This window comes from Apus apus, chromosome 3 (genome assembly GCF_020740795.1).
Source record: "Apus apus isolate bApuApu2 chromosome 3, bApuApu2.pri.cur, whole genome shotgun sequence".
Classification (NCBI taxonomy): Eukaryota; Metazoa; Chordata; class Aves; order Apodiformes; family Apodidae; genus Apus; species Apus apus.
The window spans coordinates 105,020,120-105,034,631 of NC_067284.1; the positions used below are offsets into that span (position 1 = coordinate 105,020,120).

A 14,512-nucleotide genomic window follows, 5' to 3' on the forward strand; every position below is an offset into this window, starting at 1 on the left:
CTCCAAACCCATCCAGCCTGGCCTTCAACACTGCCAGGGATGGGGCAGCCACAGCTGCTCTGGGCAACCTGGGCCAGTGTCTCACCACACTCTTAGCAAAGAATCTCTTCTTAATATCCCATCTAAATCTCCTCTCTTTCAGCTTAAAACCATTCCTGTCACTCCCTGCCCTTGTCAAAAGTCCCTCCCCACCTTTCCCGGAGCCCTTTCAGGTACTGGAAGGTGCTCTAAGGTCTCCCTGGAGCCTCCTCTTCTCCAGGCTGAACAATCCCAACTCTCTCAGCCTGTCTCCAGAGCAGAAGTGCTGCAGCTCTCTGACCATCTCTGTGGCCTCCTCTAGACCTACTCCAACATATTCCCAGCTGCACCTGCCATAAAACTGCTTGAATTGCACTCAATGTTTGAGCGTGATCTGGACACAGGGTTGCAAAGGCAGGTCCCATCAGGCAAAAAGCTGACCTTAGAGCAACATTTTAACCTTCTACACAAGGTGTCAGCCTGCCATCCCTCCCTTGCTACCCCTTTGCTGGCACAGTCATACAACCACCAGTCACTCTGCTCCTTACCTCCCCAACTACACTCAAAATCGTGGTGAGGGGAAGGAGGTAACCTCAAGTCCAAGCCCAGCAGAGTGTATTTACAGGATGAATTCTTCAGTGAAGTCAGGACTGTACAGTGTCACTTCAGAGCACGTGTTTTACTGGGGTGGCTCCAAAGCACACTGTACATGTACTCAGTGACCTTTCTTGTAAGGTGGCCTTGAATGTTACGGGATGCATCAAAGGAGCTGGTAGCATTTGAAAATCTAGAATCGTCTTACCCGTAACATTAAGGTAGCCTAAAAATTGGACTGCAAATTCTTTACAGGCCTTCTAAGAAGAGGCTTGGATTATAGAATCACAAAATCATGTTGGTTGAAAAAGTTTGGTTGAAAAAGACCTGATCATCAAGTCCGACCATTAACCCAGCACTGCCAAGGCCATCACTAAACCACATCCCTCAGCACTACATCTGCATGGATCTGAAATTCCTCCAGGGATGGGGACTCCACCCCTGCCCTGGGCAGCCTGGGCCAGGGCCTGACAACCCTTTCCAGGAAGAAATTGTTCCCAGTGTCCAATCTAAACCTGCCCTGGCACAACTTGAGGCCATTTCCTTTTGTTCTATCACTTGTTACTGGGGAAACTTAGTTTAGCTTGTCTGATCTCCACAGGAAAACCTGCACTTCTTTGTCTTCACCCTCCATTCCCTATCCCTGACAGGATTAACAGCTAATCCTGCTTCTTCAAGACTCTAGAGTCACTCTGATCAGAGTTAATCTATGCCATGATACTGAGGTGGCTGCAGCAGCTTGCTGGGTACTCATTAAAAAGCAGCTGGTGTACTGTGCACACCAGTGATCGTTGAGCTGTTTAGCTAGGGCCCCACTTTTCTTCTGCAATAGGCGTTATCTTTGGATTGACTGCCCAAAATAACATTCCAGAGATTGCTCCAGCTTGTTCTTCATATATCCTAGGATGAAATTCATCAAGCTCAGCTGATCTGAAAACATTCAACCAGCAAGAGATGTGAGATGAGGTTAACAAGAAATCAGGCTTTATATATATATGCAAAGAAAATGCTGGTTCACTAGCCAGAGAGGAAAAGGGATGGACATGACGCAAAATAAAATCTCTTTCTCCAAGGAAAAATTAAAAGGCAGTTTAGGAGCAGGTGGCAGGCATAACAAATACCAGTACAAGAGAGATTTTCAGGAAAGACCAGGTTTTATTACTATATGCAGTGTTCTCAAGCTGGTTGTGTTTGATTAACTTTACACACAGTTGGTCAGAGGTCTCCAGCTGTTTCAAAGGAGTTACCTTACACAGTTTGCAGAGAGCAGGTGAGCCTGGCAGAGCACAAATGTTAAAAAAGAGCAAAACTGCCTGGGCTCATACAGCCAGAGAGCACCTAGGAATGGGCCACAGTTTGAATTAAAGGGTATACTGAGTGGAGATCCAAGAGATGAATGCTTTTTGAGATGTATAAGAAAGATATACATTAATTTCACAGGGCCGGAAAGATTAATGCATTGTCCAACAGTGACACAATTTCAAGACTGATTGAAATCCTGCTGAAGCCAATGGAGATACTTTCACTGATTTTGATACAAGTTGGGCCAAGCACTTGGTTTAAAAATATTTGATAGCATTTAAGAAAGATCAACAATACATAATCGCAGAATGGTTTGGATTGGAAGGGATATCTAGATCATCTAGTTCCAACACCCCTGCCATGGGCAGGGACACCTCCCACTAGACCAGCTTGCTCCAAGCCCCATCCAACCTGGCCTTCAACACTGCCAGGGATGGGGCAGCCACAGCTGCTCTGGGCAACCTGGGCCAGTGTCTCACCACCCTCACAGCAAAGAATTTCTTCCTCAGATCTCATCTCAATCTCCCCACTTGCAGCTTGAAAATGTTCCCCCTTGTTCCTTCACTCCCTGCCCTTGTCAAAAGTCCCTGCCCAGCTTTCCTGGAGCCGCTTCATGTCCTGGAAGGTGCTCTAAGGTCTTCCCAGAGCCTTCTCCAGGCTGAACAACCCCAACTCTCTCAGCCTGTCTCCAGAGCAGAGCTGCTCCAGGCCTCTGATCATCCTCATGGCCTCCTCTGGATGTGCTCAAACAGCTCCACATCCTTCCTGTGTTTGGGGTCCCCAGCACTGGACACAGTGCAGTGCCACCGCATTTGTCCCCTTGTGCCCCACTTCACTTCTACCCCCTCCCAACGCACCCTCTCCCCACCCTCGAGTGCCCCACGCTCTCCCAGAGGTCCCGCCTACCCTGTGTCCCCTCAGATCTCTGCCCACCCCCCCGGGCCCCACCGCCGGGCCGGGCCGGGCCGCCCCTCACCTGCCTCCTCCCGCCCGCGGGCGGCGCGGCCTAGTCCTCCCGCAAGGCCGCTTCCTGTCGCTATGGCAACCGCTTCCCGGCCCCTCCGCCGCCCCCCCGCGGTGGGCGCCGGCCAATCAGATCCTACCAGGATGGGAGGGGGGCGGGAAGACGGAGAGACCGGAGGATCCGATCTACCTAGCAACCTGCCGGGACTTTTCTGATTGGCTCGCTCCCTTCGGCAGGGCGAGGGGCGGGGCCGGGCGGGCGGGGCGGGCGCTGCGGCGGGGTCGGGCGCGAGGAGGCGCGGCCGGTGCCTCCGCCGCCACCTGAGGGGAGGGAGCGGCGGGACCCGGCTCGGAGGTAGCGGCGGGGACCTGGGCTCCGGGGCGGCGCGGCGGGCGGCGGGATGTGGAGACGGGCAGGGCTTTTCCCTCAGGGATGTCGTGCTTTCACCCGTACAGCGGCCGCCTCGCTCGCCGGGGGCAGAGACACCCGCTCCCGGGGACGGCGCTGTGGGGGGCGGCCATGAAGCGTCCTCTGGGCGGGGGCGTGAGCGGAGCGAAGGGCTCAGTCCCCTCCCGCCCGTGCAGCGGGCGGGCGGAGGGCAGGGGATGCCAGTGCTGCCCGCCGGGGGAACGACATGGAGGTGCTGGATCCACCCTGTCTCCCTCGGCAGCGCCTCGGGGCCGGGAGATGCTGGTCCCGGGCATTCCCGCTCCGCCTGTCCCTGCCGCTGTTTGCTGGGGAGCCAGCAGAAGGGGATGCGCGTCCCGTGCTTTTTCTCTCCTTTGCCATTAGGGACTCTGGGGGAGGGAGGTGAGAGTCCCGGGTACTCTCCCTCTTCCTCCTCGCAGTGCCCTGGGAGCCCGGCGGGGAGGGATGTTCGGTCATGGGCAGCCTCTCCCCTTTTCTCCTGGCTCTGCTTGGATCCAAAGGGAAAGGGGACGCACTGGCCCTCTTTCCCTTAGCCGTACGCTGGGGACCCGGGGAGGAAGGAATGCCGCTCCCCCCTCCACACACGCCCTCCCCTTCTGCAGCGCACTGAAGACCCGGGGGGTTCCCGGTCCTGTGCTTTCCTCCTTTCTCTTTGCAGTGCGGTGGCAGGAAGGGGATGCTAGTCCCACGCACACCTCCCTCCCCCTTTTCCCATTGCGGTCCAGCAGGGACCCAGAGGGATTCTAGCTCAGTCCACACACTCTCCGTTTGCTTTTGCAATGCAGTGGGGACCCAGGAGGAAGGGGTGCTAGTCTTCTGTAGATATGTATCCTTCCTATGCCTTTGTAATGCAGCAGGATTCCAAAAGGATGCTGGTCCCGGGTGTGCACTTGTTCCTTTTGCCTTTAAAACAGAGTGAAGATTCAAGGCAAAAGGGTATGCTAGTTTGTTATGCACCCTACCTCCTCTTCCAATCCAGGGGGTGATAGTTAGCTCCCCTTCCAGTTCCTTTAGCCTTCCATGCAAGATGAACTCAAGGGGAGAGAGATGCTAGACTGTCCCTCCATAGACATGGAGAATCTCACCAGAAAGGGTTTCTGCCTTCCCATCCTCCGTGCTGGGAGGGGGAGAGGGGAAGAGGAGATTCTCTGCATCTTTCTTCATTCTGCCCTGTAGTATGGTGAAGAAGAGCACAGGAAAGGGTAGCATGTGCCCTCTTTCCTGTACGGTCTCCTACTGGAAATAGAGGATGTGGGGGATTATAGTGTGGTTCTCCCTTAACGCACAACAGAAATGAACAGGGGAGTACAGTGCTGGAGTTTCTTTCCCACTGACTAATTAAAATGGAGTTCGGAGAATAATGTGTTCTCCTTTTGTGCCTTCATGTGGGTGGGAATGGGTTGGGGAAACACTGCCAGTGCCTGTGTGCAATGAATGAGTTCCTTTCCTTTCTCTGTGATCAGAGCTGAGTGGAGGAATGACTAAGGTGATATTCTCCTCTTGTCTTCTCACTTGTATAGTAGTTGTTTAGTTTGTTGTTTTATCACCACATTTCTCTGGAACAGATAACCCGAATTAATCCACCTACATAGTTTCTTTCTAAAGTCTAATGACTTTTTTTTTCTCATTGTCCCTCTCTCATTGCTCACTTAGTAACTTTAAAATTTATTTGAAAAAAAAAAAATCACTTGTGGGAGTCAACCCTTTAGTTTAATGATTTTCACTCTTTATAATAGTTGTATATGCATGTCTTAGTTTATCCTTTATGGCAGGAATTAGATGGGCTTTTTATGATTATAAATAATGTATACATTTGTAACCACACTAACAAGCTAGCTGTTTCCTACCCCTTTTGCCTGCAGTTTTTTTGCAGTGCCTTGAGGTAGATGGGCAGGTATCCCCTCCTCTTTTATCCCCTGTGTCATCGAAAGTGATTTGTTTTGTTTTTATATACATATAAAAATAACCACAACATTTCATATGTAGAGGCTTGACAAAGACTATACAGGACTGGATCTGCGGTAAGAAAATAGCTTGACACTAAAGATTGCTTATTGCAGCATTCATCTGTCTACACCAATTAATAGGTAATCTATATGCTTGTTTGCAAAACACGCATCTCATTTTGCAATTATATGGTTGTCTTTTTTCTTAATTTCACCTAGATATTTTTTTTTCTGTGAAGGTGACTAGGCTGTATGATTTAGAGTTCTTTTCTGGCTCTAGTAAATCAATTCTTCATTTCCTTTATGATACTATTTAGTAATAAGGTCTTGAACATAAAATGGAAAAGTCCTGAAAGAACATGGTGGATTTTTTCTGCTTTTTGCACAGTTAAAACTTTTTGTGGCAAATGGAGCCTGTGTTTTTGCATGTTTTTTTTTCATTTTGAGGTTGTGGGGAAGTCAGAAGATGGGTGGATTTGTTTGGAGTCGCTACTTTGAATGTCATTAATATGATTTGTGTGAAGTGTTCTTGGAGTTTTTCCCAAGACTCTAGATCCTGACCTGGAATTTTGCTTCCAGCTTTAGCACGATACCTGGTGTGAGCACAGTTCATCTTATTTTGCTTCTGAACTGCTCTTAGGAAGCATTTTCTACTGGTCACTGCTGGAATGGCACCTGAGTTACAGAGAGAGTTCTAAAAAGTCAGTTGCTAATCCATGTTACAAATTGACTTAATTGAAGTTTTTGAATAAAGTCTTTTGGAGTTGGTGGCCAGAATGTTTGAGAAATAGAAAAAAATGGCTGAGGCCAGTGTTTGTGGGGTGGCAATGAACTGAAAAGCATGCTTTTGATGAGTTTGGAGAACTATTATAAAAATGTTAAAATCAAAGGACTAGATTCAAAGGGGATTAGGCACCTTGTACAAACTAAGAGGGAATTTGTTTTATCTGTCTATAACTTGTAATCTTCTGGTCAGGATCTAAGAATATGCAGAAACCTTTAGGACTAGGTTAGCTTGTGTTGGCCTGGAAATTGGGATAGTTCAGGTCTTCAGGTTTTTATTGAAAAAGGCACCAAATCGTTGAAAAATAGGTCTGAGAAATGGCTTCCTTAGATGAGAAGGATGTATCCTTTAAGGTCAGATGAACTTGAAATTGGACTGAAAGCAGGTGTGGTTAGATGCGGTATGTCTTAAATACTGTGGCTATTTTTGATCTTTTAAATTCAGTGTGCTGACTGCTCTTCACAGCAACGCTTGCTTCAGAGAATAAGCAAGACACTGTGATTTGAGCTGCATTGGTTGATTCTACCACCCAGCTTAAGGGTTAGATAATTCTCTTCTTTTGCTTTTTTTTTTTTTGTTCATGTTTTATGTTTCCTAGGTTTGGAACAGTTTTACGTTTACATTGGAACATTTGTGTTCTTTTCTTTATGTACTTCAGACATGGTTTCCCCCTCAATAGCTGTGTGAGAGTCAGCAGTCTGCGAAGGCAAGTTGTCAGTGAACTTAATTTAACATGGTTATGTTGAACATCTTGGTCTTTTTCCTATTTGCATGTTTGTTTTTACCAGCCTGTCTTGAACAGCTCCAGCCAAAAACATTGCTGCACATGATCTTAAAAGAGAAACACAGAATTGTTTAAGTTGGAAGTAACCTCCTAAGATTATCTAGTCCAACCCACAAAGTATCTGAGGGTTTAAAGAGGTATAAGGTGTTTAATTTTTCTGACCATAAGATGAGCCTATGTAAACAAATGTGTGCATGCATAACTTTTTTGATTGGCTGATACCAGCCAAAGTCTGGTAATTAACTCTTTTGTATCTCTCACTAAGTTTGCATTAGGAAGAAAGGAAAGAAAAATTCCCTCTCTAAGGTGTAGAATTTATTTCTCTTCCTGCATATCTCAGGGAAAACATTATACCCTCAAGATCTGTTCAAATTTGTGCCTGTCTACTCTTGGGAGTATTGATGGAGTACTTGGGGTTTTCTGGTTAAAACAGAATTTCTAAGTTTCTGTTACCTCTCGACACAAAACGTTGTTTTTTTTTAAAGCAGTTGATTAGAGACTGAATTTTGCAAATTGCACTGCTGTGGCACAGAATTGTTGTAAGAAAAGGGCCTCTTTGTACTCTTACGGCTCTGTTGACTTTTTCCAGGCTTTAGCCTCTGATTTCAGAATTTGTTTCTCCAGTCAATGAGCACAATGTGGCAAGCCCCAGTTCTGCTTGTTCCAGTCCAGCCCCTTAGTGCTGAGAAAATGCAGATCGAGCCCTGGGGAATGATGGCTGTTTAAAATGGCTCTATAGATAGAGTGGAACTGGCAGAGAAACCATATGTAGCTACCTTTACCATTTCCATCTTTGAGAGTGTGTGGAGACAGGGGACGTCCAAGAATGCTGTCTTCTGACTGATCCTTAGGTGCTGTGATGGTTTCTGGAGAGGAAGATATGTGTGCAAGTAAAATGGGTTAGAGACAACAAAAAAGCTGTTTACAACTAGACTAAAATTACATATGTGAACACAGGTAGCCAAACCATGACTGTAACTTGTTGGACAGAACAGTAGTCTTCAGTCCTGCAAGCTGGGACATGTGTATTGGTGGTGGTGACTGTTTTGTTTTTGTTTTATTATTATTCAGCAGAAGTTACGAGGCCATGCAACTAAAGAGATGCTATCTCTGTGAATGTACCAGTGGAGATGCTGAGTCATAAATGTTTTGGTTTCAGTGTGGTCAACAGTTGCAATGCTCACGTGGGTGAATTTGAAGTGTGGGGTTTTCTAAAAATATTTTCTTCATAGTAAATACGTACCCCCTTTTCACCATCCTTTTTGGGTAGAGTTTCACAGTGAATGAACTTTTAAAACAGATATAGTCTGAAAGCAGGATTAAAATTTGTAAAGGGACCCTCTAGTCTTGCACGTGTGACCTTGAAATGAGTTGTCTGCCAGGCTATTTAGAACTAAAATATTTTACTCAATTACAAGGCTGTTGTCTGTATTCTGATTGTTGTGTGTTTTTATTCTAGGTTACTTAACAAAAGAAGAACTTAACTCAGCTGCTTGTCTGTCATAATGGGGTCAATCGTGTGGGAATGTGGTTAAACCTTAACCTAATACATGCTACTGAGAAAAGAAAAAGCAAGATTTCTCACACGTCTATCTCAAATACATCATATTCTGGACTGAGTTAAGAATGTTGTCTACAAAAAGCATTGCAGTCTTGAAGAACCTTAAACAAGGACTGAAAACACCGCCAATGAAGTGAAGTCTGAGGGTACGAGAGGAATTGAAAGAGTTTTCCAACTGGGCTCAATAGCTGGCCCCATTCTCAGTGTGGTAGAATGGCTATTAGCTGGATGTTCTGTTACCTTTGGCTTTGGGATGTTTTGGTGGGGCACACAAGAGGGCACAGTTTATTTTCATGTGAGCCCATCATCTTGCGGATGTGCCAGGATCTGCCTTACAATACCACCTTTATGCCTAATCTTCTGAATCATTATGACCAGCAAACAGCAGCATTAGCAATGGAGGTAAGACTATTTTTTTCAGTAATATAAAAGTTTTTGACCTTTAGTTGACAAATAATTGGTAACAGAAGCCAGGAAGATTTTTTTTTTTTTTCATTTTTATTTCTAATATAGAATTACAGAATCATTGAATGGTTAAGGTTATAAGACATCTTAAAGATCATCTAGTTCCAACCTCCCTGCTGTGAGCAGGGACACTTCACACTAGACCAGGCTGCACAAGACCTCATCCAACCTGACCTTGAACTCCACCAGGGAGGGGGAAAAATATAAATAAGATAATTAAGAATTTAATAAAATCAAATACATTTGCATAAAATGTAATATATACTAACATACTTTATGACTACACAATTCGTCTAACTTAATATAACTGAGTGTGGAATACTGTGGATGTGTTTTGTTAGTCTGTTGTTTTGAATATTTAGACAGATCAAAGATGCATATTTTGAATGGTCTGTCACTTAACTAAGTGCCAGGAAAACAGAGTACTGAGCAATCAATATAAGATTTTTAGCTCTGAAGACTACATTCATCAGGGGTTCTATAATATTTGACCTTTTCTTACTTGCCTAAAATTTGGTGTCAAGAAAAGTAGAATAATATGACATACTATGAAAATAATGGAGATTGCTCATTTATTAGTACTGCTCTTCTCAGCTACAAGAAGGTCTCTTGTTTTGCAGACAGTTTAGTTAACCTGTTTCTGTTCTACATCCAGGCACTCAAGCTTTTAGACTTGCACTTTTTTTGTACCTTATTACTGTTACCATTATCCCCAAAAGAACTTGTTTGAACATATACATAGTAATTTTCTCCTTTAAAAGACCCAACAAAAAAACCCAACACATTTCCACTGCTATTTGCTTAACCTTTCTTTGAAGAACTCTACAGACAGGGCTTCAACCACTCACTTAGTCTCTTTTTATCTATAGCCTAGTTTATACAAGACTTCTAAGTTCACTTCAGTCTACTCTCTATCCTGCCACCCTACCGAAGGAGTTTCCTTACCTAGTATTCTGTGATAATGCTAAAATTGATGGAAATTCAGAATATTAGTTAATTCTTGCTGTCAGCCTATTCAAATTTTCATGAGATTTGTGTGCAAATGTATGTGTATTTGTATTTTTTAAATGTGTGGAAATGCTCACAGGTAGATAAGCTGTGCTGTACACTGAGAACAGAAAGAATAATCATATGTTTTAATCTTTGAATGCTCTTCCTGACAATGCAGAAACCGAATTTTTCTTGTTAAAAAATATAAAGTCAAGTCATTACATAGTCTTCTGTGGAAGAGTTGTGAACCAGACTTGACAGGCTTTTTACTGTAAGAACAAAATAGAGAAATTTGCATTGTATGAAAGAAGCTATGGACTTGCATTTCAACAGCTCATTTGGATGTGGCCAGTGCTTCCAATTATATTAAATTATATTAAATACATAGCAACAGGAAAGAATTTTATTTGAGAATTGGTTCTGCTAAGTTCCGAGGGCCTTTGAAGATCCCACTGTAAGGAGGAAAAATGAAGCCAAAGCGAGTTTAGTAGGATAACGGTGTGAACAACTCAGTGTGTACAAAGTGTGTATTTCATCTTTGAAAGGTGGAGCTTAGGAAAATAAATTAATTGATTGAAGACTCCGGGGACTTGGTTTGTAGAGGTGTGGAAATAGTGGGCTTTGTTTTTCTTGGGTGGTAGGAGAGGTAGACAGTCACCTCTTGGAGGGGAAGTAGATAATCAGTGGAAGTATTTTGGGATCTGGGCAGCTCAGTATTTTCTTAAATGATCTAGAAGCAAAGACTAGCAATCAGATGAGGAAGCCTATTGACAGTGCTGTGGGTAACTTAAAGGTAAGGTCAAATCATAATGAATAATTTTAAATTTCTTTATATTATGTTTGAGATACATTGAGCCATAACATTGTTGAAGAACTTAAAAATGATAAATATGTTTGTGTTGGGGGCAATAACATTCTTCACATCAGTGGTGGTGATGGTCAACTTGTTTAATTGGACTTACAATGATTTTTTTCTGCTTAAATATGATTTGAAAGCTTGGCTGATCAGTAAGAAAGCTAAAAGGCAAATCAGACATGGAATAATTAGGAAAGGAATAAAGACCAATCGTTACAGTGGTGTGGTATGGTACAATCCTGTGCCTCACAAATAGCTGGAATGTTGTGTGAAGTTCTGAGCTACCTCAAAAAATGTGTTGGAACTGCAAGACGTCCAGAGAAGAACAGGAAGAATGACCACGGGCTTATGGAAAATATCCCATATGTTAGACTATATGTTAGACTATGGCAAGGTGCTTTCACCTATGTTTAAAACAGAAAAATACCTGAACCAACAGCAACTGCCATCTTAAGTGGTCTGCAAAGTGTCATAGGGACTGATTGTCTCTTCCAGCACAGGAACTAGGCTCCATCAGTTGAAGTTACTAGAAGCCAAGTCAGAGCAAAGAGGAAGAGATGGTTCTTCAAATAGCTGGCAGTACAGCTGTGAAACTCTTAGATAGTACTATAGGTGCAAAAAGTTTGAGGAGACTGGACCAGAACTTGGAAAAGAATGCCAATGAGGGTGACTAGGTAGAAAAAAAAAAATGCTACCGGCTCCAGTCAGAAGAAAATTGTCATAGGCTGGGAGGGCATTTAGGGAATGTGATAAAATGCTCATGGTCTATTTTGCCAAGTGTTCTGTGTCTTCTAATGGCAAGTGGAAAGGACGCAAGTCTGGCCTCTTCTCTGTGGATTTTTCTCTGGTGCTTCCCCAGTATCCACAGTCTGAATTATCTATGTTAGAGGGTACTTGGCCACCTGTTCCCTTTTGTATCATTTAATGGATCTATTATCAATGAATTTCTCAACATTATTTTATGAACACAATACTGCCAACCAGCTCACTAGCCACCATGTGTGGAAGTGCTTATTCTCTAATATGTTTCAAACTAGTTTCCTGCTGGTGTCGTTTCATGTCCTTTTGTTCCATTATTGTGCAATATTGTGCTGCAGTTAAGTCCTCTGTTACACTTGTGATGTTGAAAACCTCAGTTTTATCCCCCCAGGTTTTTCCTCTCCAAATTGAAGTGTTCCAGCTGCTTGGGCTTTCTTCTTGCAATTCAGCAGCTTCATTTCTGTAATAATTTTAGTCACCTTTCTCTGTCCCTTTTTTGAGCCTTGTCCTTGCTGAGGTGTGGAGAGGAGAATGGCACACCACTCCAGGTGGAGGTACACCAGGGATTTATTTATAAACAAAACCATGCTTTTTGCTGCTACTGGCTTCCTAGGAATGGCTGACTTGTATTCATGTTTTCTGGCTTTTGTTGCATGTTAAACCAGTTATTTCAGAGAACTGTCAAAAATACCACTTTCACTAACAGTCTGTTTATGGCCACTGTTGGAAGCAGAGCTGTCATTATATAGACCTGAGCCAAAATAACTGGTGGAATTGTTCTTATTTTTGTAAAATAGCTTTCTGCTACAGAGAGAGAAGCAGCTGAGAAGCAAATGTTACTTCTCTGCACTCGATGGTATGAAACTCAACTCAATAGCAGAAAGCAACTTGCGTGAAATCCTGGGTTGCTGCAGTTCCTATACTAGCTAAATGCCAAAGCCGTTCTTAAACTTAGCATGGGTGTGTTGGTGTGGTGGGCTATGTATAGGACTCCCTTCTGCTGATACAATTAGCATAAAGACCAGTGGCTGAAGTGTGAGGATGGACAATGGGCTCCTTCTGAATGCTTCATGAAAAATGCGGAAGGCTGTGCAAGGGAGGCTACTATTGAGCTTAAATTCACTATGCAGAGGCCTGAGCTTCCATTGCAAGGTTTTTTAGGGGTTTAAACAAGAAAAAAAGAATGAAAAGCCACAGTTTGCTGAAGTATATTCCACTCTGTGTATTAGCCTTGATTGCCCCTTTAATCTGTACTTAGCAAGAAGGAAGTTTCTACTGTTTGACTTTTTAGACATTATTTAATGTTGCAGTCAAATGGCTAGAGCACTCAAATTTTGAATAGAATGAAGTCTATTAAAAATTGCTTTGGGTATTTGGTGGTAAACATCTCTCATCTCTGAGCCCTCCCTAATTGCTGCAAGCATAAAATAATACAGCAGCAGAATCAGTGGGGTTCATCTTGTGTATTAAGGGGGGAAGGCCCTGTAATTCTCGGCTTTTTCAGCAGCACTTTTTCACAATGTTTCCTAATAAAAGCTGTAAGAAAAATTCAACTTGCTTGTAATGTGGATTTCTTTGGTGTGGTTGTGAGTGTACACTAGGATGCCACACTTGCTCATTTAGTAACTAGCCAAGACCAGCAGGTGAATTAGAAGTAAAAAGTCTAATCTTAGAGTTTAATACAAGTACATGCTTTTGAACAAAATTTGAGAATTATTTTAGCAACCCAGGGCTGGGTTTTATTATTTTCTCAGTTATATATAAACAGAATTTGTAAAGGCTTCTACTGCAAGTAAGAGTGAATATGAAGTAAAAAAAAGAACTGCTACAGCTGTTGTCTTACCATCAGTAAATCCAGTGTACTTCTCTTCCCATACCACTGATTGCTTCATTGAGGAAGCTCTTAAAAACTTATTTATTGTTATTTCTTGAAAGCTCAAAAAATCACTAGGTTGCCTTTTTGAGACTTTATGCTAAAATGATTCCTTCAAAATTATAGTAAAGGCTAATTAAGTCATGTCATCGGTGTTGTCTTGTTATGGTACAGAAATATTTACAGATTCATTGAGTTGTTTTGGTTGGAAAAGCCCTTTAAGTTCATCAAGTCCAACTGCTAAACCCAACACTGCCAAGTCCACCACTAAACCATGTTAGATATTGGTATTAACCATCTTGATTAAACAGAGAAAACCGGAACATTACATCAGGAGTCCCTCCTAGTGTATATTGGTCCATCCTGTAATTAATTCCTATGCCTTTATTTATTCTTAGGAAAGTAATGCCTTAAGCTTTCTGCTGTGCTACAGCAGCAAGATGTGCTTTAATCCAGGAAGACTGCAGGGAGGGCTTTCTGTGTTCGAGGGCCTGAAGCATCATTTTGTCCTCAAATATCTCTAAAGGGGCTTACTCCTTTTGAGAGGGGACAACCATCAGTTAGTCCACGAACTGCACTAGTCCAACCTCTGTTAACATCTGCTTGGCTACACTGAAGACTAAAATGAGAGTCATTATTACATTTACATCTTTCTGACAGGAGTGATGTGTGTTAATATGGAGTAACACTAATCATGTAGAGTGTAGAGATGAGAGGGGCAAAGGGAGCCTATTTGTTGGAGCCCCTGGGGCCAGGCTGAGCTGTCCTGGCAGGAGCTGGGAACTGTCCTGTCCCACAGCATTGTGCACATCATACATTGTATTGCAGTAACCATCTAGCACAGTCTGTCTCAGCTATGCTGTTAAAACTTTGCTCTAAATGTGTTTGAGATGATAGCGTGACATTGAGATTATGTTGCACTGTGCTGCTGCCCTGATTCTGCTGTGTTACAGAGATTGTGTGACAATCACCCCTATCCCCCTGAGGTAGATGACCTTTTTTACCCATCTCTTGGATTATTGTTGCTATCATGTGAAGAATTCTCTTCAGTCCCTCTTGCACTTAATATTCCTTTGGCCTTGAAGGATTTACTTATGCATAAGACTAGCAAGCAGTGTTTTTCTTTTCCTTAATGCAATTTTTGTAGACAAATTTTTTTTGTCAGAGAACATTTAACTGTTGGTAGC

General features: G+C 43.3%; 1 protein-coding gene across 1 annotated transcript in view; it reads left to right on the plus strand.

The window, feature by feature from the left end:
* The first annotated feature begins 3,220 nt into the window (after positions 1-3,220).
* The window catches only part of FZD3 (frizzled class receptor 3), a 64,357-nt gene continuing 53,065 nt past the window's right edge, over positions 3,221-14,512 (plus strand). Inside the window, exons 1-2 of the mRNA XM_051615481.1 lie at positions 3,221-3,232; positions 8,281-8,784. Coding sequence (XP_051471441.1) covers positions 8,596-8,784 — 189 coding nt within the window. The 5' untranslated portion in view covers positions 3,221-3,232; positions 8,281-8,595. The remainder of the gene's footprint in view (positions 3,233-8,280; positions 8,785-14,512) is intronic.